The sequence below is a fragment of the Nycticebus coucang genome, chromosome 15 (genome assembly GCF_027406575.1).
Source record: "Nycticebus coucang isolate mNycCou1 chromosome 15, mNycCou1.pri, whole genome shotgun sequence".
Classification (NCBI taxonomy): Eukaryota; Metazoa; Chordata; class Mammalia; order Primates; family Lorisidae; genus Nycticebus; species Nycticebus coucang.
The window spans coordinates 70,312,264-70,339,093 of NC_069794.1; the positions used below are offsets into that span (position 1 = coordinate 70,312,264).

General features: G+C 38.9%; 1 protein-coding gene across 8 annotated transcripts in view; it reads right to left on the bottom strand.

Moving 5' to 3' along the window:
• Window positions 1-26,830, bottom strand: part of ZDHHC20 (zinc finger DHHC-type palmitoyltransferase 20) — an 85,976-nt gene that overhangs the window by 30,680 nt on the left and 28,466 nt on the right. For all 8 annotated transcript variants that reach the window (XM_053563693.1, XM_053563694.1, XM_053563696.1 and 5 more), the window contains exons 3-7: window positions 23,079-23,182; window positions 16,155-16,275; window positions 5,529-5,598; window positions 4,135-4,167; window positions 3,091-3,211 (exon numbers count right to left, since the gene is read on the bottom strand). In XM_053563693.1, coding sequence (XP_053419668.1) covers window positions 3,091-3,211; window positions 4,135-4,167; window positions 5,529-5,598; window positions 16,155-16,275; window positions 23,079-23,182 — 449 coding nt within the window. The remainder of the gene's footprint in view (window positions 1-3,090; window positions 3,212-4,134; window positions 4,168-5,528; window positions 5,599-16,154; window positions 16,276-23,078; window positions 23,183-26,830) is intronic.

Here is a 26,830-nt window from a genome sequence, read left to right on the forward strand (position 1 = left end):
TGTTGCTGTAGACTCAGACAATCACCTACCAGATGGATTTCAAACCCTGGGCCACCTCAGTGCAAACAGAGCATCTCATGGTAGACACACTGGAATTAATCTGGCCAAAGTCAAAACGAAAGAAGAAATTCTGTAAGCAGACAGGTATAAGCAACAGGTCCCCTACAAGAGAAAACCCACCAGGATCTCAGGTAAAACTTTACAAACCGGAAGACAGTGGGCTCCCATTTTCAATATTCTCAAACAAAACAACTGCCATCCTAGGATTCTGTATCTGGCAAAAAGTTTCATCTTTGATGGAGAAATCAAATCTTTTGCCAACAAGCAAACATTGAGGAAATTTGCTACTACAAGACCAGACCTACAGGAAGTACTTAGACCTATACTATACACAGACCAACACAATGGACAAATAGAAAGACAAGATAACTGGAAACTAAAGGACAAAGCCTAGCTTCCAGAATGGCCTAAGTGATAAAATAATAGTCTTCCAAATAAAAAGATGAACAAACTCTACCCTACTTATAAATTCTCTCAATAAATGTAAAGGGCTTGAATTCTCCACTCAAGACACACAGACTGACTGACTAGATAAAAAAGTACAAATTAAGTATTAACTGTCTTCAGGAAACACATCTAACTTCCAAGGACATATCAAGACTCAGGGTGAAGGGCTGGAAAACAATATTACAGGCTAATGAAAACCAAACAAAGTGTGCATAGCAATCCTCTTTGCAGATAAAATTAACTTTAAAACAAAAGTAAGGTTGGGAGCTGTAGCTCACACCTGTAATCCTAGCATTCTGGGAGGCCGAGGCTAGTGAATCGCCTGAGCTCAGGAGTTAGAGACTACCCTAAGCAAAAGCAAGATTCCTACTAAAACAGAAAAACTAGCTGGGTTGGGCGGCACCTGTAGGTCAGTGGGTAGGGCGCCAGCAACATACATTGAAGCTGGTGGGTTCAAACCTGGCCCGGGCCTGCTAAACAACAATGACAACTGCAACAAAAAAATAGCTGGGCGTTGTGGCGGGTGCCTGTAGTCCCAAGTTACTTGGGAAGCTGAGACAAGAGAATTGCTTAAGCTCAAGAGTTTGAGGTTGCTATGAGTTGTGACGCCATGGTACTCCACCCAGGGTGACAGCTTGAGACTCTGTATCAAAAAAAAAAAAAAAAAAAAAAAAAAACCCACCACCACAATAACTAAAGAAAGATAAAGATGGAAACTATGTATTGGTCAAGGGACTAATACAACAAGAGGACATTTCAATTCTAAACATGTATGTAACTAACATAAATACTCCCAGATTTATAAAATAAACCCTACTTGATCTGAACAATATAAAAACCAACACCATCACCATAGCCAAGAATTCAATACCTCACTGACAGAACTGTACAGATCACCCAAGCAGAACTAAATAAAGAAACAATGGACTCAAACATGACTCTAGTATAACTAGGCTTACCAGACATCCACAGAATATTTTACCCCAGTACTATTGAATATATGTTCTTCTCACCAGCTCATGTGTCATTCTCCAATACTGATCACATCCTAGGTCATAAATCAAACCTCAACAAATTTTATTTATTTATTTTTTGAGACAGAATCTCACTATGTCACCCTCAGTAAAGTGCCATGGTGTCACAGCTCACAGCAACCTCCAAGTCTTCGGCTTAAGCGATTTTCTTGCCTCTGCTTCCCAAGTAGTTGGGACTACAGGCACCTGCCACAATGGCTGGCTATTTTTTCGTTGTTGCAGTTGTTTAGCTGGCCTGGGCTGGGTTCGAACCTGCCCCCCTTGGTGTATGTGGCTGGCGCAGTAACCACTGTGCTACAGGCACTGAGCCAGTCTCAATAATTTTTAAAAAACAAAAATTATACTTTGTATCTTTATGGACCACAATGGAATAAAAGTAGAACTCAATGCCAACAGAAACTCATCCTCACACACAGTCTTGGACTCTAAACAGCCTATTGCTAAACAATAGCTGGGTCAAAGAAGAGATAAAGGAGGAAATCATTAGATTTCTTGAACAAAACGACAATTGAATAGATTACTGTTTGTATATGGTATACAAAATTCAAAGGATAACTAAAATGCATATCTTTCTTCCTAACTGCCCTTTCCAGAGGCAATCACTGTCGGAATTTTCAAATATATTTTTCCACAGAAGAAATAAAATAACAAATTTATACTTGCCTGTTGTTTTGTTACAGAAATGGTAGCATACTTTATCCATTCTTTTGCGCCTTGTTTCTTTACATAATAGATTTCAAAGATCACCTCACATAATTTGTCATATGGAAATTACTGTTCTTTCTTAAGCAGTACCACATTCCTTTGTATAAATATAGTATAGGTTAACTAGACCCCTGCTGATTAGATATCTAATTGTTTTCAGCTGTATCCCTTTAGAAGTGTGCTAAAACCTATAGAGACAGAACTACATTAGTTGTCTGAGGCTCAGAATGTCACATTTCTTTCTTTTTTTTTTGAGACAGAGTCTCACTATGTCAGCCTCGGTAGAGTGCCATGGTGTCGCAGCTCACAGCAACCTCCAATTCCTGGGCTCAAATGATTCTCCTGCCTCAGCCTCGCTAGTAGCTGGGACTAGAGTACCCGCCACAACACCCAGCTATTTTTTTTTTTTGCAGTTGTCATTGTTGTTTAGCTGGCCCGGGCCAGGCTCAAACCCACCAGCCCTAGTACATGTGGCCAGTGCCCTACCCACTGAGCAACAGGCCGCACCAGAACGTCACATTTCTTATTGGAAAACTACCGTCCATAAGTCTCACCAATTCCAAGGAAAGCAATTATTTCTCTAAAATTGGTATGTCTTTGCTACAGTGTGCCTAAAAAGAATTTGGATCACTAAAAGAAGCCCGCTAGTTCCTGCTTAATATACATTCATTTACAAATAAACATGTAATGAAGGTAAATTGTAGCACTATCAAATCTATTACAAATTCAATTAGTACAATTAAAATAAACTATATCTACTTGTAATAAAGAATGAAATAATTCTTTAGGAATATAGCATCTAAAAAGTCTTAAATACATGCTTTAAGATAGAAAAAAGACTTACCGTCCAAAATTTTATAAAGTACTCTAATACTGTTACTGCCACGAAAAGGCAATATAATAAGGAATATAATAAAAACAGCAGGAAGAATTTGTAATTAGAAAATCCCACACAGTTATTCACCCTGGAAGAATAAAGAAAGTCACACTATAAAAATAAGACAAATTACATATTCACAGAAAGAGATTACAGAATGGGAGTTGCCAAGGGGGCATGGGGGGGAGGGGGGAAGGAAGGGAAGGGAGTTGTTTGAGATGAACGGAGTTTTGCAAGACAAAAAAGTTCTAAAGACTGATTGCACAATAATGTAAATATACATAACAACACTGAACTATACAATTAAAAATGGTTAAGATGGTAAATTTTATGTTACGTGTTTTTTACCATAATAAAAAAATAACAAAACAATCAAAAAACGTAATTATTACTTGGAAATGGGTCATTTGGAAAGTTGAGAGTAGTGTTATAACTATAGATGTATATTAAAAACACACATCTATAATTATAGATTTTATAAGGAAGGCTCGATCTGCTGGCTCATGTCTGTAATCCCACCACTGTGGGAGCTGAAGCAGGAGGATAGTTTGAGCCCAGGAATTTGACACCAGCCTAAGCAACAATTAGCTAGGTATGGTGGCACACACCTACAGTCCCAGCTACTTAACAGGCTGAGGCAAGAGGATAGCTTGAGTCCAGGAGTTTGAAGTTGCAGTGAGCTATAATGGTGTCACTATACTCTACTGGGCAAGAGGGAGACTGTATCGTAGATAAAAAAAAAAATTTGAAGAGGAATGTAGAATTTTAATGTTAATTATTAATAATTATTTGGGTTAATAAAAACAGGAGATTTTTTAAAGGAAAACATAAATAATAGGTACATATAATATAAATATACATGTATATTATATATGACTATAAACAGATCAATCTAAAAATCTATGAGTAAATTGTCCTTCAAAATTTATGAACTCCGAAATAAGTTACTCTTAAATTCTCTCCTTCCCACCTCCTGACCCCCTCATGCAATTTTCTGTTTTTTATACATACCAAGGACAGTGATGATCCATCTTAAGAACACATCTAAGAAACAAATAAGCATAAGAAAATCTATGCAAAAAATTTCCCCTAATTTTAATTTCTCATAATTTTCTTTTGACTTAAAATTTTCTCTTTATAACTAAATTTTGTAAGAATAAACTCAGAAACATTAAATTAGGGATAATTCTTGTACTTCCACAAGTACTTTCATGTTTTTTTATTCTGAGAATTCAGTTAAGCATATTCAGTTCCATTTGACAACATCAAATGACATTCTAATATTGAGATCTCATGTACAATAATTGGTATGTTGGAGATTAAATGGAATACAAATGATCCCTATGTTATTTTAAACACATGTAGGTCATAAAAATAAAACTTTAGAAGCAAAAAACTCAAAATATTAACAGTGATGGGCTTGAAAATGATTATTTTTTCCACATACTTTATGGAAAATTTTACCTCATAGATAAGCAGACTGTATTTAAGGAATAACAATACAAAACTCAAAATTTGCCTTCCTGCTAATACACATATTCTATACTTGTATAAAGTTAGACCATGGATTATCTCAAATAATATAACAAACGAGTAATCTAATACCCAGAAAGTTAAGTAGCTTGTTTGGTTAAAAATCAAGGTTTAGTTGGGATCCCCCAAATAGTGATCTTTCCTTCAACATATTACTTTCTCACATGCACACAGATTCAAATTTTTTTCAAAATTTTCTGGGAGAAATGTCACAGATGGTAATTAAATATAATAATAAAATTCCTTTGGTAGTTTTGTTAGGTTTTAATACCAGTATCAATATAAATAAAAAATCTGTCATTGGGCGGCCCCATATATCGAGGGTGGTGGGTTCAAACCCAGCCCCGGCCAAACTGCACCAAAAAAATGGCTGGGCGTTGTGGCGGGCGCCTGTAGTCCCAGCTGCTTGGGAGGCTGAGGCAAGAGAATCGCGTAAGCCCAAGAGCTGGAGGTTGCTGTGAGCCGTGTGACGCCACGGCACTCTACCGAGGGCAGTAAAGTGAGACTTTGTCTCTACAAAAAAAAAAAAAAAAAAATCTGTCATTATGGCCTTTTTAATCCAGTTATCTTTCTCAAGGCGGTTATTAATACTGCTCATCAATATTGTAGACTTACCAAGCACAAGCACAGAAAGCATATTTCAAGTTAAAGAAAATTCTATCAACTGATATGGAAATTATTATCAAAGATTACTTCTGGGTATATTCTAGTTTACATAATATTTCCATTAGCCCTGTGTACATAGCAAATAATGGGAAAGGATAAAGTGTTTTTTGCTAACCATAAAACATACAAGTGTTTCTTCCCCTTTTGTTCTTCCGTCACTAATTTCCAGTGTAAGGTTTAAATGAAAGCAAATTAGTAACACTTACGTGTCACATGCTGAGCAATGATGTGCCCGATCAGGTTTAATCAACTGACATTTTTCACAGTATCTGATAGCTGTATAAAAGAAGAAAAAGGAACATGTTGAAGGATATACATGCACAAGCTTAACTATCAAACTTACCTTTACTTTTCTAATAAACAATTGGGTAATTGACAGTTAATTTTAAAATAATGCCAAAATGTACTAAGTAGCTTTTCAAATGAAAACATCAAGAGATAGAACAGAAAATCAATAATGTAGTTTGCCGCTGGGCATGGTGGCTCACGCCTATAATCCCAGCACTTTGGAAGGTTGAGGTGAGTGGATTGCCTAAGCTCATGAGTTCGAGACTGACCTGAGCCAGAGTGAGACCCCCTATCTCTAAAAATAGCTGGGCATTGTGGCAGGTAGCTGCCTGTAGTTCCTAGCTACCTAGGAGGCTGATGCAAGAGAATTGCTTGAACCCAAGATTTTGAGGTTGCTGTGAGCTAAGATGGCACTCTACCAAGGGTGACCAAGTGAAAAGGTGTCTCAAAAAAAAAAAAAAAAAAAAAAAAAGGAATGTAGTTTGCCTTCCACGTTTCAGATGAAAAAGACCCAAGGCAAATAAGAGTCATACAATATCAAATACCATGGTAAACAATAGAATAGACCAGAATTTATATTTACTAAGTCCTAAATCCAGTGATTTTTTCCTATTATACAATAATGCCTACGATAGTAACAAAACTTGTACTTGAAGACATCTTATGAATTTTGTGTTTGAAATTCTGAAATAACTTTATTTAAAAAAACAAAACAAAACAAAACTTTGGCCGGGCACAGTGGCTCACACCTGTAATCCTAGCACTCTGGGAGGGTGAGGCAAGTGGAATGCTTGAGCTCACGAGTTTGAGACCAGCCCGAGCCTGAGCGAGACCTTGTCTCTTAAAAAAAAAATGGTGGTACCTGTAATCGCAGCTACTAGGGAAGCTAAGGCAAGAGAATCATTTGAGCCCAAGAGTTTCAGGTTGCTGTGAGCTGTGATGCCATGACACTACTAAGGGAGACAAAGTGAGACTCTGTCGCAAAAAAAAAAAAAAAAAAAAATTTAATTAAATAAAAAAAAAAGAAAACTTTTTATCTCCTATCCCTACCCCACACAAAGAGAAAAATTGAAGTCAGGCCGAGTGTGGTGGCTTACACCTATAATTAGCATTCTAAAAGGCTGTGGCAGGAAGATCCCTCAGGAGTTTGAGACCATCCTGAGCAAGAAACGTGATCCCATTTCTACAAAAAACAGAAAAATTATCCAGGTGTGGGGGTGCATGCCTGGCTTGGTGGTGCATGTCTGTAGTCCCAGCTGCTCAGGTTGATGGAGGAAAATCACGTCAGCCCAGAAGTTTGAGGTTGCTGTGAGGCAAGGATGATGCCATGGCACTCTAGCCCGGACAACAGAGCAAAACTCCTTTCTCCACAAAAAAAAAAATAAATAAATAAAAAATAATATAAAATTGGGTTTTGACAACCCTAGAACACAAAAATGCAAACACATTAAATGGAAAAAAGAGGCAAATCATACAATACATATCACTCCTAGGCTCAAGTGATTCTCCTGCCTCCACCTCCCAAGTAGCTAGGACTACAGTATACAATAGTAAGTTTTCATCTCCAAAAGGAAAAGAACTTTTTTTTTGTATCTATGCTTCTATATACCATATCCCAATGCATGTACCTTCCAGATGTGAATTAATATACGTAAGAGAGAGACAAAGTATATTTTGAAGCAATGTTAGAAACTAGAGATGAGAAAAAGCTCTATCCAGGTAATCAAATTGTATTGATTAATATCCATCCACTCTAATTTTTAAAATATGCTAAGTGTATGTCAGTTTTGCAATATTCAGTCATGTATGACACATTTCTGATAGGTACACAAAAAAAGGTAGCTTCTGGGAAGTGGTGCCAAAGATGAGGGGTAGACTCACTATTTGGTGCTCCTAAAAATTTTTTTTAAATCATGGGCAGGTAATTCTTATATAATTTTAATGAAAATTTTAGAACAAAAGAAATTTACAGAAATGTCCACTTATTAAATCAATTTTATTGAGGGCCTTCTGTAATACCTTGCCTGGTATAGGCACTAGAGAGGTAAAACCTTTTCATGTAGAAAGAAGACTTTAGAGATTTCCTGGTTTAATCTCTCCACACAGATTAATCCCTTGACTGTGGCGTGCTCAGAAACGAAACTTTTCTTTTTTTTTTTTTTTTTTTTGTAGAGACAGAGTTGCACTTTATTGCCCTCCGGTAGAGTGCCGTGGCGTCACACAGCTCACAGCAACCTCCAACTCCTGGGCTTAGGCGATTCTCCTGCCTCAGCCTCCCAAGTCAGAAACGAAACTTTTCAACTGAGGTATACACCGATTCCAAAACCCTTTAGGATACACGCCACACTATAGGATGTTCTTTTGGATTCTTACTAATCAAAATAATTCACTCAGAAACATTAGATTTGAATCAATAAAATTGGTTTCAGTTTAATATTTCATGTTTATTTAAAAAGTAATATGCAAACAAAAGATTAATATGAAATGATAAGGTCTGCCATCAATAAAAATTTAATAATCCTTTTTTATTTTTCAAGACAGAGTCTCATTTTGTCACCCCTGGTAGAGTGCTGTGGTATTATAGCTCACAGCAACCTCAAACTCTTGGGCTCAAGCAACTGATTCTCTTGCCTATGCCTCCCTAGGAGCTGGGACTACAGGCACCCAACACAACGCCCAGCTATTTTTTAGAGACAGGGTCTCACTCTGGCTCAGGCTGGTCTCAGGCAATCCACCTACCTTGGCCTCCCAAGTGCTGGGATTACAGGTTTGAACAAGAACGCCCAGCCCAATAATCCTTTTTTTGTATGGTACAACTCAAAACACGGTTCCATGCATAATTCAACATAACATACTATGCGCTGATATTGGGTTTTGCTTTGCTTTTTGTTTTGTGCAAGCAACACATCTCCTGTGGGAGTTTTGCCATATTCCTTTTGGACTGCTATACTTTTTTTTAATTGAGACAGTCTCACTTTGTCACCCTCTGTAGAGTGCCATAGTGTCACAGCTCACAGCAACCTCAGACTCTTGGGCTCAAGAGACTCTCTTGTCTCAGCCTCCCTGGTAGCTGGGACTACTGGCACCCACCGCAAGGCACAGCTATTTTTTGTTGTTGTTTAGCAGGGATGGGCTGGGTTTGAACCCACCAGCCCTGATGCATGTGGCTGATGCCCTAACCACTGAGCTATGGGTGCCCCCTGGGACTGCTATACTTTGATGAAAAATGCCTTTCAGTGAGATGAAATCTATGGTTATCAGAAATACTTCTTCCTCCAGAGTTGTATAATATGATTAACCAGATGTTCTGAGAAGAATGGCTAAAAGACTACTAAAACTGATGATCTGTAATGAATACTGACTTTTTTTTTGAAACAGAGCCTCAAGCTGTTGCCCTGGGTAGAGGGCCGTGGCATCACAGCTAACAGCAACCTCCAACTCCTAGGCTCAAGTGATTCTCCTGCCTCCGCCTCCCAAGTAGCTGGGACAACAGGCACCCTCCCCAACGCCCAGCTATTTTTTGTTGCAGCCATCATTGTTGTTTGGCAGGCCCAGGCTGGATTCGAAACCACCAGCTCAGGTGCCAAGCCGAATATTGACTTTTATTCCTGAAATGTTGACATTAAAATCATATATTTTTAGATTCAAATTTTCTCTCCATTGAAGTTGCTGAGGTTCTATACTTTCGTTTTCCAAATCAGTTTCTGAGGTACTTGATAGTTAACGTTTCTTGTGAGAAGTATTTTTAAAGCTACCTCTATATCCAAATTCTCCAACAATGGCAAATCTTCTGAACTAGATGACTCCTTGAATTTGTCATACTCCATGTTTACATATACTCCCATACGAATCCACTATTTGTACAAATTACTTCAGGCACAACTGTGAAAAATGCTGAGAATAAACTGTAAGATAATTACAGACTCAAGTCAGGTAACACACCAATAACGCATAGTCAAGCTTTTGTTTGCAAAATGAACACCTATAGGCGTTGTTCACACCAAACTTTTTTTTTAAATTTCAGATTGATATGTGGGATACAAACAATTAGTTTACATTGTTTGTGTTTGTTAAGTAAAGTCAGAGTTGTAGCTGTGCCCAGGAGGTGTGCCACATACTCTTACATTGTGCCCATTAGGTCGGAGCACATCAATCCTCCTCTCTCCTCGTGTCCTCCTTCCCCTCCACTTGATATTAATTATGTTTTTTTCTTGTGTGGGTATTTGTTCATTTACTGGCTTTGAATACGCTTTTTCATTCTTGTGATACTTTACTAAAAAGAATGTTCTTGAACTCCATTAAGATTAATACAGAAGTGGGTGGCACCTGTGGCTCAAGGAGTAGGGCACTGGTCCCATATGCCAGAGGTGGTGGGTTCAAACCCAGCCCTGGCCAAAAACCAAAAAAAAAAAAAAAAAAAAAGATTAATACAAAAGATGTAAACTTTTTTTTTTTGAGACAGAGTCTCACTCTGTCACCCTCAGTAGAGTGCTGTGGCATCATAGCTCACAGCAAACTCAAACTCTTGGACTCAAGTGATTGATTCTCTTGCCTCAGCCTCCTGAGTAGCTGGGACTACAGGCACCCACCACAATGCTTGGTTATTTTTAGAGACAGGGTCTCCTTCTTGTTCAGGCTGGCCTCTAATTTGTGAGCTGAGCTCAGGCAATCCACCTGCCTCAGCCTGCTAGAGTGCTAGGATTACAGGCGTGAGCCACTGTGTCTGGCCACTCCCTCTTTGTGGGTGAGTAGTATTCCATGGTATACTTATACCACAGTTTATTAATCCATTTACCGGTTGATGGGCACTTAGGTTGATTTCACATCTTAGCTATTGCGAATTGAACTGTGATAAACATTTGAGTGCAAATGTCCTTATGATAAAATGATTTTTTTTTCTTCTGGGTAGATACCTAGTAAATGGATTGTGGACAAACATCTTCTACTGAACTCCTAAAGGCATTGTTCTCACCAAACGAACATCTTGTTTGAACGCCTATCGTCACTGTTCGCAGTCAAAAGGTTAAAAACACTCCAAAAACTTAAGAAAAAGTACACTATCCAAAGTTGTAAGGCTAAAGGAGTGGTAAGACCAAGACAAAAAGCTGAGTGTCTTATTTTCCCTTTCCTCTATACCGCCTTCATTCAACATTCTGATGTGGCAGGATCTGTGAAATTAACTAGGGCTCTGAGATGGGATTAAACCAAATGGGGCAGTGCCTGTGGCTCAGTGAGTAAGGTGCTGCCCCAAATACCAAGGGTGGCGGGTTCAAACCCAGCCCTGGTGCAACAAAAAAAATAGCCGGGCATTGTGGCAGGTGCCTGTAGTCCCAGCTACTTGGGAGGCTGAGGCAAGAGAATCACCTAAACCCAAGAGCTGGAGGTTGCTGCGAGCTGTGACGCCACGGCACTATACCAAAGGTGACAAAGTGAGACTCTGTCTCAAAAAAAAAAAAATAGACCCTGAACAAAGATAAGACCTGATGACTGAGTAAACTGAAATGAAGTAAAAGCAGCAATCAAAGGAAGTTGTAGTTTTCTTTCTTTTTTTTTTGAGACACAGTCTCACGTTGTTGCCTTTGGTAGAGTGCCGTGGAATCACAGCTCATAGCAACCTCAAACTCTTGGGTTTCAGCCATTCTCTTGCCTCAACCTCCCAGGTAGCTGGGTCTACAGGTGCCCACCATAACGCCCAGCTATTTTGTTATTGTTGTAGTTGTCATTGTTGTTTAGCAGGCCCAGGCTGGGTTCCAATCTGGCAGCGCCCCACCACCACCACCACCACAACCCTGTATATGGCTGGCACCCTAACCACTGAGCTACAGGCACCAAGCTAAAATTTCAGGGTTTTATTTTTTTTGAGACAGAGTCTCACTATGTCACCCTCGGTAGAGTGCCGTGGCATCTTGGCTTACAGCAACCTCAAACTCTTGGGCTTAAGTGATTCCCTTGCCTCAAGCCTCCCAGTAGCTAGGACTACAGGCACCTGCCACAACACCCGGCTATTTTGTTATTTTTTTGTTGCAGCTGTTATTGTTGTTTTAGCTGGCCTGGGCTGGATTCGAACCCCCCAGCCTTGGTGTATATGGCTGGTGCTGTAACCACTGTGCTACGGTAGTCGAGCCATGAAATGTCAGTTTTTCATCTAGGGTGGCAGGCTGGGCATGGTGACTCACACCTGTAATCCTACCACCCTGGGAGGCCAAGGTGGGTGGGTTTGCCTGAGCTCAAGAGTTCGAGACCAACCAGAGCAAGAATGAGATCCCATCTCTAAAAATAGCCAGGCGTTGTGGTAGGCACCTGTAAGTCTCAGCTACTCTGGAGACTGAGGCAAAAGAATCGTTTGAGCCTAAGAGGTTGAGGTTGCTGTGAGCTCTGAGGCCATAGCACTCTACCGAGGGTAACAAAGTAAAACTTTGTTTAAAAAGAAAAAAAAAATCTAGGGTGGCTTAAAGAGTGATGGGGCCAAGGACAGAAATTGTGCTGGATTTGGGATAGGGTGGTAGGGTGTTTTTCATTCATTCATTCATTTGACAAAAAATTAAAGTATTTCTACCATGCGACAAATCCTGCCAGAAGTTCAGAGTATAAAGGTGAACAGGCAGACTTTTGCCTCTTGCCCCTTTGGCATTAGATTTTAAACAATGAATTCACTTTTGTATGAGCTGAAAGGATAATAGGCCATTCAACCTAATGGAAGCTGGAAACAAGTAAGACTGGAACTCTGATATGTAGAGATGAATTAAAAGTAAAAGGCATGTGTCAAGGTAAATGATGAAGGCTCCATCACGGCTACTGCAAGTATTGGTCTACAGGTCCTACTCTGAAACAATAGAGTTGTTGCAAGGGCACTGTACTCTATTGGGTGCAACTAATCACAGGCCACTCTGCAGACATGCAATTCTTGCATGCAGCTACAATTCCACCCCTCTGTATAACATACAAGACATATACCTTTTTTTTGGACACAGAGTCTCATTCCGTCACCCTTGGTAGAGTGCCTTGATGTCATTACAGCTCACAGCAACCTCAAATTCTTGAATTCAAGCAATCCTCTTGCCTCAGCCTCCTAGGTAGCTGGGACTACAGGCACCTATCACCACACCTGGCTAGTTTTTTCCATTTTTAGTAGAGATGAGGTCTCACTCTTTTTCTGGCTGGTCTTGAATTTCTGAGCTCAAGCAATCCATCTGCCTCAGTCTCCCAGAGTGCTAAGATTACAGGCTCAAGACAGACTTTAGAATGTGAGTGCTGGTATGATAATGTAGTAGAACTTTTTCTAATCCTCTTATTAAGAAGGTAACTCATTACTGACAACTATTAAAGAAAAATAAATATGAAACTCATTAAACTAAAGATCATGATATTCAGATATTAGAATTCCACAGTTAATAACAGCCGAAAGGACGTTACAGAAAGAACAGGGGCAAGGCACCTTTGTAAAGTTAAGAAATAGAAGAATACAAAAAATGTGGAAAGAAAAAAATTCAAGGACACAAACACAGAATCAAAACAGAAAAATACAAAGAGGAAAGCTTTTTGAGAAGTAAGAATGACAAAAGGCCACTGAACCTGGTTAGGGAGAATGAAAACCTGCTGCTTGGAATTTGATGAGAATTAAATGAGTATATGAGAATTAAATGAGGGTATAGAACACATAAAAGATCTATAATCAAAGGGAAAACAAAATAGAGGTCAATCACAGTTTATGCTTATAATCCTAACACTCTGGGAGGCCAAGGGAGAATAATCCTTTGAGCTCATGAGTTCAAGACCAGACTGGTAAGAATTGGTCTTGTCGGTTCTCCAGTAAAAATATAAAAATCAGCCAGCTGTTATGGTGGGTACCTGTAGTCCCAGCTGCTTGGAAGGCTAAGGCAGGAGGATCACTTGAGCTCAGAGGTGTTAGGTTGCAGTGAACAAAGACAACACCACTGCACTCCAGCCCAGGTGACAGAGATCCTGTCTCCCCAAAAACTAAAAGTAAAAATAAATCACTTCTTGTTAAAGCAAACAGAAATATAGAAATGTGTTGAAAAGACAGGGATATTGAATTAAAACTTTAAACTAAATTTAGGGAGCAGAAAATAATCACTACAGGCAGAGAAAAAGATGGAGAAGGACAGGTAATTTAGTACAATGTAAAGCACAAGATTCACCACAGGGAATAGCCCCAATTCCCTCTATAAATGCAGCTCCATTATTTATACTAGGGTTACTTTCTTTCTTTCTTTTTTTTTTTTTTTGAGACAGAGGCTTATTATGTCACCCTTGGTAAAGTGCCATGGCATCACAGCTCATAGCAACCTCAAACTCTTGGGCTTAAGCGATTCTCTTGCCTCAGCCCCGCAAGTAGCTGGGACTACAGGCACCCACCACAACGCCTGGCTATTTTTTTGTTGCAGTTGTCATTGTTGCTTTAGCTGGCCTGGGCTGCGTTCATACCCACCATGCTTGGTGTCTGTGGCCGGTGCCCTATTCACTGAGCCACAGGCGCCGCCAGGGGCTGCTTTCTTCAATATGTATTTCTGTAATTTTGTTTTTGAAAGAATAAAAAGGTTATTACGTCTATAATAAAAAAAAAAAGAAGAAAACCCAGCAAAGGGATGGAATTCTGAGCAATAGAAATGCAGTATAAACATGGTGCTCAAGAGCACAGACTTCACCTGGAGTCAGAAGAGAAGACATGACCCCAGGCCTGGCCACTCAGGGGACTTTAGCCTCTGTGTACCTCACTTCTTCATCTTTAAAATGGGGACAAGTGCAGCACCTCTCTGAGTTGTAATGAGGAATAAGTAATCACAAGTAAAATGCTTAGGATAATCTCAATAGATTAAAGGCAAGCCATTATAATTAATGAAAAGTAGTAAAGCTTTAAGAGTAAAGTTCTTACATCAGTGGCTGTTAATCTACACTACTGCCTGAAAACTCAGACGGGCTTGCTAGGAATGAGCTACCTTTAAAACTACATGTATCCAAAACTGTGCATATGATCTCAAGGGTTCATAAATTCTCTGAAATCTTAGACCTTAGGTTAAAAACATCTAATCTACAGAATATAATTACTAACAGTTACTGTAAACCAGATCTTTCAGAATTAAATGTAAAAATGGATTATTTTAAACTGGCCATCACTTACTGAAAACATTTACTGAAAATGAAATTTACAGAAAATTCCTTATTACATGCAAATATCTATATTAAATATTTTAAGTATATTATCTCATTTAATACTTCCACCAATTCCGTGATGTAAATATTACTATCCTCCTGCCAAACAACAAACAATGACAGCTGCAACCAAAAAATATTACTATCCTTATTGTAAAATGAGGAAATCAGGGCGTAGAAAGTTTGAGTGACTTGCGCTGGACTAGTAAAGGAAACAAAATGTGTAATCTGCGTTTGTACTCCATATAAAAATATATTAGTTATATAAAAAAGACCGCATTAAGGTGGCACCTGTGGCTCAAGGAGTAGGGCACCAGCCCCATGTGCTAAAGGGGACGGGTTCGAGCCCAGCCCTGGCCAAAAAAACTGCAAAAAAAAAAAAAGGACCGTATTAGTAAATCAAAAATTAAAAGGTTGGTCAAATATCCTCTCCTACATAGAACCTCGTAGACACTTTAAATTTCCTTGAGGTACATCTTGTACCTAGCTACACAAAGGTAAATTTCCTACTTCCTTCTGGAGGTGAGAAGCCTTACTGGGTTCTGGAGTAAGATCACCTGGATTTAAATCCTAGTTTTGCTCACTTGCTACTTATATAACTTAACCTTACTGTGTCTCAGTTTTCTAATCTGTAAAAAAATGAGCACTATATTCTACACCTCATGGAGTTGTCCTTCAGTTTAAATGAGTTCATATGTGTAAAGCACTTAGAATAGAATAGCTGTTAAGGTACTGTTAATATACTATCTGGCATTTGAAGCAATTAGTACAATATATAATACATAATTAAAAAAATTTCCTAATGTTAAATGACTAGTTTGGCCACTCACAGAGTCCTCCCTTCATAAGACTCAAACCTAAGAAAAGGAAAGTTTGTACATCTCCCTGGAAAAGACAGCACAGAGGAAACACCATGGGCTCCATCCACAGCCAGGCAAAGCTCAGTTCACAGCCTATCTCTCAGAATACTACTCTTACAAACTTGAACACATTTCTTCCCCTTTGTGTCTTTTACTTCTCCCCATTCTGAGCACATTCTCTGAGTTTTTTTAATCACTCAGAGATGAAACACAATATTGAAATTTAAACTAGAATTTCCAAATGATGAACTGCTGAGAATATTTGAAATCGTTAGCCATGAAGGCAGAGTTGAGAGGAAAAACAGGCAGAGAAGAGAGATTCATATGATAGTAAGCCCCATAAAAATGTGTCTATGTATTTATCTACATGTATCTGAAATACCACAGAAGATGCAGAAAACGGGAAAGTCTTATTCCTGAAGATGTTATTTGTGGCATTTAATACACCCTGGCAGAACGAAGTACATTTTAAAACTCCTTTTGGCAGGAAAGCTGCAGATTTGTTTTTCTTACTTCTTGAAGTTGATGTGGTATAGATAGGTAAGGCTCTTGCTGCTCTTCTCAAAATTTCTTGTTGTCTTTCTTGACTGAATTCCTTTTCGTAGCGTTCCTTTTCAGAATTCGACAAGTAGAACTACAAAAAAGGAGAAAACTATCAAACTGTAAAAACATTTGTAATTTCATGATGTTAATTATCATGCTCAGAAAAAGAGATATATCCAGAACAGGAAAAAAAAAAAAAAATCCCAAAGTATTTTCAATTTCTGAAGGCAAAACTTGTCTTCAAACTTAAAGGAGATAAAGCAAGTACATTTTAACAAAAACTATTTACTTTTAGCAAATTAAAAAATATATGCCCTCTACACTAATGTTGGCAAAGAATATAAATATTTTTGCATTTTTTTCACAGATAAAATTAGATTTCTCCACTAGAAAATCTTTTTTATTTTTATTTTTTTGAGACAGTCTCACTATGTCACCCTCTTAGAATGCCGTGACGTCACAGCTCACAGCAACCTCAAACTCTTGGGTTTAAGCAATTCTCTTGCCTCAGCCACCCAAGTAGCTGGGACTACAGGTGCCTGACATTTTTTTGTTGTTGTTGTCATTGTTGTTTAGCAGGTCTGGGCCAGGTTCACACCTGCGAGCCCCGGTGTATGTGGTCAGCACCCTAACCACTGAAATATGAGTGCCGAGCCTTAATAAACATTTCTTATTAGTAAAAAAAATTTGTTGTTGAAAAGTTACTGTCAAGAGCTTTTTAATTTTTAATTTTAGGAAAGATGTCTAAAGATTTACTTGCTTTGGGTAAAAGGGCTAGGATCCCACTATTTTCTCATGAAATCATAATGAGATTGACAAATCATTCTTTGACCATCTTCGCTTTTAAAAAGTTAACCAATTTCTCTGAAATTGTCAAGGAAAGCATAGTTGCCCTTTCTCAAGGACAGATTCCTTGATAGAGCTGTTCGTTTTCATTTCTTAGTGTTTGTTTCCCTGGTTTGGCTAGCCTCTGGTTTGCTTCTTTAATAGTATTTTCCTTTTATGAAATTCTCATTTAGTTGCTCTTCTTTCCATGTGCCATCCCAAAATCTCAAGGATCCTCACTGCATGTAACCGAGCATTTTAAGTTTCTATCAGCCTTTATTTATTTTTTTAGAGATATTAAAAAACTCTCATTGTGTCATCCAGGCTGGAGTACAGTGGCTTGATCACAGCTCACTGAAATCTCAAACTCCTGGCTCAATCTACTGTTCTCTCCTGTCTCGGCCTACCAGGTAGCTAGGAATATGGGTAATTTTTAAAAAATTTTTTGTAAAACCGAGGTCTCACTACATTGCCCAGGCTGGTCTTGAACTCCTGGCCTCAAGCAATCCTCCTGCCATAGCCTCTCAACGTGCTTCAATGATGAGGGTGAACCCCCATCTGTGCCTGGCTAAGATGGCTCTTTGTCTCTCTTTTTTTAAAAACAGGATTTCACTCTGTTGCCTGGGCTAGGGAATACAACCGTGTCCTCATAGCTCACTGCAGCCTCTAACTCCTAGGCTCAAGTGATCCTTCTGACTCAGCCTCCCAAGTAGCTGGGACTACAGGTGCTCACCACCATGCATGACTAAGTTCTTTGCCCTTTTTTTTTTTTTTTTTTAGAAATGGGGTCTAGGTACTTGCCCAAGCTGGTCTCAAACTCCTGGGTTCAAGCAATCCTCCCACCTCAGCCTCCCCAAATGCTAGGATTAAAGGCGTGAGCCACCGTGCCCAGCCTTATTCTCCTTAAGAGAATTTTAGAAAATTCTTCCCTGACATGGCATGTCTCTTACACACTCGTAATAGAGTATAAAAAACACATTGTATAATGTTAAATACATATGTGGATGGGAGATGTTCTAATCAAATTTTATAAGGAAATTATAAAATTGCCTTATAAAATTTGAACAGATTTCTCTTGCCTCTCTATTCCTAGCATGTGGCAGTATCACAAACCTCAGCCTAGTCTCTCCACTACTACTCAACATCATTTTTCCTTAAGAACTAAGGTTATAAAATTATGAAAAGCTTAAATCAAATAAAAATTTCAAGAGAACCAAAATTTTAGATGAGGACTGGAACAAAATCAAAATTAAAATAGATTAGACTTTTGAATTAATACTACAATTATTTTTTCGAAATTAGTGAATAGAATTCAAACTATGAAATGCTATTATCTTTTTTTTTTTTTTTTTTGAGACAGAGTCTCACTATGTTGCCCTTGGTAGAATGCTATGGCATCACAGCTCACAGCAACCTCAAACTCTTGGGCTCAAACGATTCTCTTGCCTCAGCCTCCCAAGTAGCTAGGACTATAGGTGCCCGCCACAACGCCTGGCTGTCTTTTTGTTGCAGTTGTCATTGTTGTTTTAGCTGGCCGGGCCAGGCTGGGCTCAAACCCACCAGCCTCGGTGTATGTGGCTGGTGCCGTAACCACTTACATTCAGTGTTCAGATGGCTCCATTTAAATCTATATTAAGTACCAATTAAGAGCTAGGCACTGTCTCAGACACCAGGGATCCAAAGATAAATAAAAACAATCTTTGCCTTCAAAAATTACATTCCTACAATCTAGTAGAAAAGTTAGCCATGTTAATAAAAAATTACAAAATACAAATCAGCATGATAAATACAACATTATCAATACGTTATAAGGTATGTTAAGAGCTCTGTTGGGAGGCAGTGGGGGCTGTTAATAAAGTTTCTTTCTTTTTTCTTTTTGTAGAGACAGCATCTCACTTTGTCGCCCTCGGTAGAGTGCTATGGTGTCACAGCTCACAGCAACCTCCAACTCCTGGGCTTAGGAGATTCTCTTGCCTCAGCCTCCTGAGTAGAGACTACAGGTAATAAAAGTTTCTTGATGTCAGTGATACCCTAAGTTTTAAAAGATAAACAAGAATCTTCCAGAAAGACAAAGAAGGAAAGAAAACAGTCAAAGCAATGGCAACAGCAAATAGAAAGCACAAGGCTATGAAAATAATACTATATATTCAGGGTCACACACTGCTTAAGTTCCGAGAAGCAATGGAGGTGAAGTCAATAGACTTCAGTTCACTAAGGGTCTTGCATACACGCGAATGAGCATTAGCTTTATCTTGCAGCTGTCTGGCAACCTCTGCAGGATTACAGCCAGAGATGTGATGGCAACACATTTTCTTTACAGGAAGATGACAGACACTTGATGGTGTGAGATGCCTGCCAGCTACTCCTAGGCTGCCTGCTTCTTACCATTCCTTCAGATCTTCACCAACCTGCCTGTAACATATTACAGGTCTGATGCAAGGCAATGGGAACAGAGGAGTAAACAACAAACATTTGCCTTCAAAAAGCTTGGAGAAAACAGCAAAGATTTTCCTTCAAAAAATATTTAAGCTAAGACCTTCCTAAGTGCCACTTCTCTTTGACTATCTAGTATTCCCCCACCTCGCTGAAGTAGCTTTCCTCTGTTATGTTCTATCACATTATCAAGTTCTTTTTCTAAATTTATCACAATTTATAATTACCTTATTTGTTTACTATCTATCATCTCTTTCTCCCTTTAACATGTCAGGCAGCTCCTGTGGCTCAGTGGGTAGGGCGCCAGCCCCATATACCGAGGGTGACGGGTTCGAACCCGGGCCTGGCCAGCTAAAACAGCAGTGGCAACTGCAACAAAAATAGCTGGGCATTGTGGCGGGCACCTGTAGTCACAGGTACTCGGGAGGCTGAGGCAAGAGAATTGCCCTAGCCCAAGAGCTAGAGGTTGCTGTGATGCCACGGCACCCTACTGAGGGCGACAAAAAACAAAAAACACGTAAAGACCATGTCTGTCTTGTTCTTTTTATTCTCCGAGCCCAGCAAAGAGTCTGATGTACAGTAGGTCTTCAAGCAGTACTTAATGACTGAAAAAAAAACCTGGATTCATACCTTACCATCCTCAAAGTTTTCTATTTAGTTATACACAATCAATTCCCCTAGACCTGATTCCCAAGCATTTCCCAACCCTCTGAGCTAAGAGTCCTCAGATATAGAAAGCATCCATCTCACAGCTTTGTCACTGCTTATATAGGACTACCTTGTTCAGTACATTGTACGCTTAGTGAGAAAGAGAATCTCAAATTCTTGTTCTTGGTTGTCACCAGAGCTTAGTTTAGCTGGCCCTGAGGATTTAATAATTAATTCAGTAGTTACTGAACACCCACTATGTTGCAGATAGTGGGGGAAGGGTTATAGTGGGGAACACAATAGAAATATTTCTAGCCTCACAAAATTTACAATTTAATAAGGTGATGCATATAAGTAAACAGACAATTATAACACGAGCAATTAAGTTCTAGACAGAGTAAAAGGAGCATCCATAGGAGGGCCATTAGACACAGGGTTGAGCAGTTAGATGAACTTAGGGAGAAGAAAGGGTGAAGTGAATGTAAAGGCTTAACTCTGGGCTGAAAGCTAAATGGACGCAATATGCCAAAACAACAACCAAAAAAGAAACATAACATTTAGATGATATTTATCATGTGCTAGGCTTTCTTATATACACTTTACATACACTATTATACATATATAATTAATTGGTTCAATCCTTATAGCAATCTCATTGGGTGCATACTAAATCACCCTCACTTTACAGAGGAAGAATCAGCTATGGAAAGTGTTTAAAGTCACACAGCTAGTAGTAACATGCAGAGATAAGAGTTGAATCTGGGCAGTTTGGGTCTACAATCTGAATTCTTACCCTCTACACTATACTGCTTTCTCCAAAGTACTACCAATCGTTTTTCTTATTCTATTCCATGTTTCCTGTCATAAGAACTATTTATTTTTTACACGTTAATGTTTTCTTTTTTTTGAAACAGTCTTAAGCTATTACCCTGGGTAGAGTGCCATAGTGTCACTCAAACTCTTGGGTTTAGGCTCAGTGCCTGTGGCTCAAGTGGCTAAGGCGCCAGCCACATACACCTGAGCTGGCGGGTTTGAATCCAGCCCGGACCTGCCAAACAACGATGGTTGCAACAACAACAACAACAAAAAATAGCCAGGTGTTGCGGCGGGTGCCTGTACTCCCACTTACTTGGGAGGCAGAGGCAGGAGAATCGCTTGAGCCCAAGAGTTGGAGGTTGCTGTAAGCTGTGATGCCACAGCACTGTACCCAGGGTGATAGCTTGAGGCTCTGTCTCAAAAAAAAAAAAAAAAAAAACCAAAAAACTCTTGGGTTTAAGCAATCCTCTTGCCTCAGCCTCCCAAGTAGCTGGGACTACAGGCGCCCACCACAATGCCTGTCTATTTTTTTTTGGTTGTACTTGTCACTGTTGTTTGGCAAGCCTGGGCTGGATTTGAACCCGCCAGCTCTCGTGTATGTGGCTGGTGCCTTAGCCACTTGAGCTACCGGCGCTGAGCCCATGTTAATATTTTCAATAGCCATCTCTACTAGCAATTGATAAAGTAGGTCCTCTTCAACCAAAAAGATTAAGTACTAGATAGTAGTTTGTAACATAACTTTGAGGGTTGACAGGTTACTACCAAATGCCTGACGGATATATTTGAAGAATTTGATTATTCTTCAGAACAAACCATATATCAAACCACGTATGATTCATGGTTTACCTTACTTAATATTCAATAGAAAAAGTAGGCCAAAAACTGTATGGCATTACCTACAAATGTTGAATGTACACATAACATGATACAGAAGTTCTGTTTCTAGACACTGACTCAGAAAAACTACACACATATTCCCCAAGAGACATGAACTAGAATGGTTGTTAACAGTGCTGTTTGCAACTGCCCTAAACTGGAAGCTACCCAAATTTTCATTAATAGTAGACCTGGTAACTAAATTGTTTTATATACCACAACTGAATATTAACCAATAATGAGAATGTATGTAACAACATGGATGAAAGTCACTAATAGAATATTAATGAAAGAAGCCAGAGACATAAACATATGTAACTGTGACTACTATTTTACTATAAATATACTACTACATGACTCCCATTTCTATCAAGTACAGAAACATTCAAAAATAATCTATGTTGTTAGAAGGCAGGAGAGTGGTTTTCTTATGAAGTGGGTGACTGGACAAAAGCATGAAGGGTCTGCTACTGTTTCTTGAACCAGCTGGTGGTTACAAAGTTGGATTCCGTTTGTACAATTTCATTAAGTGTATACTTAACAACATGCATACTTTTTTTGCAAATATATTCTCCACTAAAAAGAAGCTGATATTATTTTTAAACATATGGATTGTGATTTTTAATGAGTTTTGAAGAATTTAACACAAGGAACAATATCATCATCATCTACTATTAATGTGGCAGGTACAATAACATGTTAAGTTTTACCAGGACAAATCTCACTTAATCCTCACAAATGTCCTACAGAGACAGACGCAATTATTAGCTCCATTTAATGATGAGAAAACGAAGCTTGGAGAGATTAAGTTATGTGTTAAAGCAGAAAATCAAACTCAGATGATCCTAATTCCTCAGAATAAATTCTCAGCAATCTTGTTATACTAAATTTTAGGTGAAGGGGGAGTTCAACCGGCTATCACAAGGCAAGAGAGACACAGCGGTAGGAGCACTTATTCCACAGAAATGTTAACCTCTGTTATTTTCCAAATGGAATCTTCAATTAGAAGAAACACTAAAACGTAATAGCTTACAGAAAGTGTTTCATATAATCAAAACACTTTCTTTACTTGCAGCATATTTGTTTATGCCAGAGAAAATACAAATGTTAAGAGAGTTTCTAGACCCTATCTGAGAACAACCTGAAGACTAACATTCACAGTATGGGAGTTACCAAGCAATCTTATGAATGGAAACAGAACAAATGCATTATGTAAAATTTTAACAAGGGCAACACAAGGGAAAATAATTCCATAATCAGTTAAAGCATTTGGTAATTCACCAACATTAAATTTACCTCTTTGGAGGGGGAAGCGGGAGATGTGAAAATTGTCATCCAATAGGACCATACAAACATAACAAAGAACAGATGGAAAGCCACAAGGTAAACAACGGTCTTTCCTGGTAAATAAAAACAAATAACATTTCATTGAATCCAGGTGAAAACAGGAAAAAGCATTACATTAAAACACAATACAGTATTTGGATCAGGAGGAATCTGATAAAAAATTTAATTAAAACCTAGTGAAATAGCAAGTATATAAACTTTATCTAAACATTGTAACATTATTAGATAAGAGGAAATATTCTGTTCCTACATTTAAGGATTATCAGCTTGGTCTATAAGTAAGGAAGAGATGAGATTTGAGATAAGTTTTCATTTTATTAAGCCGCTGAGGGTTTAAGCTAAAAACACTTTCTTAACTCTTCATTCTATATTTCAAGTTTTTGAAGCATAAAGTTAATTTTAAATGACCTAAAAATTATTTAACAGAATACATCACTAAGAACGTGAAATTCAAGGAGCTGTAAACTCTAAGTAAACAAAGGAAGCTACCATCACCATGAATAATGAATAAATCTGAATAACTCAATCCCTATGCTGTTTAAAAAAAGTACCCTGAATTTCATTCACCTATTCCACACAAGCTAAAAAGAAAAACTTCTAGGCATTTTGAATTTCTACCACAACTGTTTGCCAAGGGATTAGTGTTTAACATTCCAACATCTTCATCTCCAAACTGAACTCACTTTAACCTTTTTGCTGTGTTCTGTAGTTTTATTTTACTTGGATTTTAAAGAAGTAGGACTGGTTTCCACAACAAGGAAGTACTGTTTTGTTTTCTTTTGTTTGAGACAGAGTCTCACTTTGTCTCCCTTGTCAAGTGCTGTGACGTCACAGCTCAACAGCAACCTCAAACTCTTGGGCTTAAGCAATTCTCTTGCCTCAGCCTCCCAAGTAGCTGGGACTATAGGCGCCCGCCATAATGCCTGGCTATTTTTACAGACCATGTCTCTCTCTGGCTCAGGCTGGTCTCAAACCTGTGAGCTCAGGCAATCCACCTGCCTTGACCTCCCACAGTGCTGGGATTACAGGCGTGAGCCTAACTGCCTGGAAGAACTCTTTTTGGTTGCAATTTGGCCGGGGCCGGGCTTGAACCCGCCACCCTCGGTATATGGGGCCAGCGCCCCACCGACTGAGCCACAGGTGCCACCCTTTTTTGAGACAGAGTCTCACTATGTCGCCTTGGGTAGAATGCCATGTTGCCACAGCTCACAGCAACCTCAAACTCTTGGGCTTAAGCAATTCTCTTGCCTCAGCCTCCTAAGTAGCTGGGACTACAGGTGCTCACCACAACACCCGGCTATTTTTTGTTGCAGTTGTCATTGTTTAGCTGGCCTGGGCAGGTTTGAACCCATCAGCCTTGGTGTATGTGGCTGGCGCCATAACCACTGTGCTTTGGGCACTGAGCCAGAACTCTTTACCAGGTGCTTAAACTTCCTCAGTTTGGAATGCAGTGCCACAAACCCAGTGAAGATAACAAAATAAAGACAAGCATCAAAGTCTGAAATTCTACTCATTGTTATAGTTCAGATCAAATGCTACTTCTGCCACAAAGGTCTGCTCCCTTACTTTCAGAATTCATTATGCCTTCAAACTGCACTCACAAAATAATTTGCTTAGACTTTAATTAAAGCATTTGCTTCAATTAGTTGCTTAATACTGCAAAACACAACAGTGCCTGGCACACAATAAATCCTCAATAAATACTGGTTGTTGTTATTATTATTGGTAGTGCTATTCAGACATCTTAACTCTTCTCAAAATTTGCTATTTTTTCTTTTCATTCCCTATTTCAGCATTTCTCAAGTTTAAGAATGCTTAACGTTTGTGGTGGTTGCCTGTAGTCCAGCTACTCAGGAGGCTGAGGCAGGAGGATCTCCTAAGGCCAGGAGCTGGAGGTTGCTGTGAGCTGTGACGCCACCGCAATCTACTGAGGGTGACAGAGTGAGACTCTGTCTCCAAAAAATAAATAAATTAATAAAAAAAGAAGTGCTTAATGTTTTCACTCTGCACTAAAATGAGAAACATTAAAAACAATGTACTGGAATCTTTATAAAGCTAACGTGCATTCAATTTGAAGTGCTGTCTTTCCTTTGCTCTGAAGCTAAATTTCCCTATGTTTTTGGTTTAAAAAGTTTATATATAAATATAAAATTTTTGACAATATAAAATATAAAAAAGTATAATATATATATATATAAAATATATTTATATATATATGAAATTGATAACCCTGTTAGAACCCAGATTTTTCCTTTGAAATTGTACCGGTCCATGCCTGATGTCAGAGAATGGAAACTTTAGTCACTCAGTTGAGTGACTGATTAAGGAACCCAGGCCTCAAGTGATTTCTCACCTCTCATAGGTAATCAGCACATTACTACTTCTAATTCTGGCTCCTAAAATTTCTTTCAATATGAATTCCTCATTATTTTCGTTGCCAGTGCAGAGTTCATAAATTGTTGCCTATTTCACTCAGACTGCTACAAAAAACAGTCAGTCTCCTTGCTTCTAATCCATTTCAGTGGCCAGTATGAAAAGTGGTTCCCACTTGGTTCTGATATTCCTGGAAAATAAACTCCATCTAGCAGCGCCTATAGCTCAATGGATATGGCCCTAGCCACATACACCCAGGCTGGCAGGTTCAAACCCCACGAAGGCCAGCTAAACAACAATGAAAACTGAAACAACAACAACAACAAAATAAATAGCCGGATGTTGTGCAGGGCGGCTGTAGCCCCAGCTACATGGGAGGCTGAGGCAAGAGAATCGCCTAAGCCCAGGAATTGGAGGTTGCTGTGAGCTGTGATGCCACATCACTCTACCAAGGAGGATAAAGTGAGACTCTGTCTCTAAAAAAAAAAAAACAAACAAACAAAAAAAAAAAACTCTGAGACTTCCTAGTCACTGGTTACACTAGAGCTACTCAATATCCTACTTCCACCTAAGCCTCCTAGAAGGTATATCATGTATGCCTTATTTCTAATCCTCTCAGTAGTCTTAATAAGGTGTTTTTCCAGTCTACGGATTGCAAACACCGAGGCTCAGAGAATTTAATATCCTGCTGATGCCACTTAGTGAAAAAGCCAGAATTCAAATACATATCTGCTGATAAAAATCCAAGGTTCTTTTCACTGGGTCCTACCTAATACTCTATTTTCCTCCTCTTTTTTAACCATTATCTTAATGGTCACGTTCTACTTAAGAGCTAACACCTGATGCCAAGATAAAATTCTAACCATAACTTTCTTTCTTTTTTTTTTTTCTTTTTGAGACAGAGTTTCACTATGTATCCTTGGTAGAGTACCATGGTGTCACAGCTCACAGCAACCTCAAACTGTTGGGCTTAAGCAATTCTCATGCCTCAGCCTCCAAAATAGCTGGGACTACAGGTGCCCACCACAACACCCGGCTGTATTTTTTTTTTTTTGGATGCAGTTGTTGTTTAGCAGGCCAGGGCTGGGCTCCAACCTGCCAGCCTTGGTGTATGAGGCCGGGGCCCTGGTCACTGGGCTACGGGAGCCAAGCCTGTAACTTCCTTCTATTTTCAAATGTACTCTTTTCACTTCCACTAATACTGTCCGTTACACTGAATTTGCTAGCTTCTCAAAATTTTAATCCTCTACTATCAGCTCCCTCCAGGTTGAACCCTGGGGTCTACCCAGTGAACTCTAACATTTCTTCATTTATTTTTCCTTTAGAAA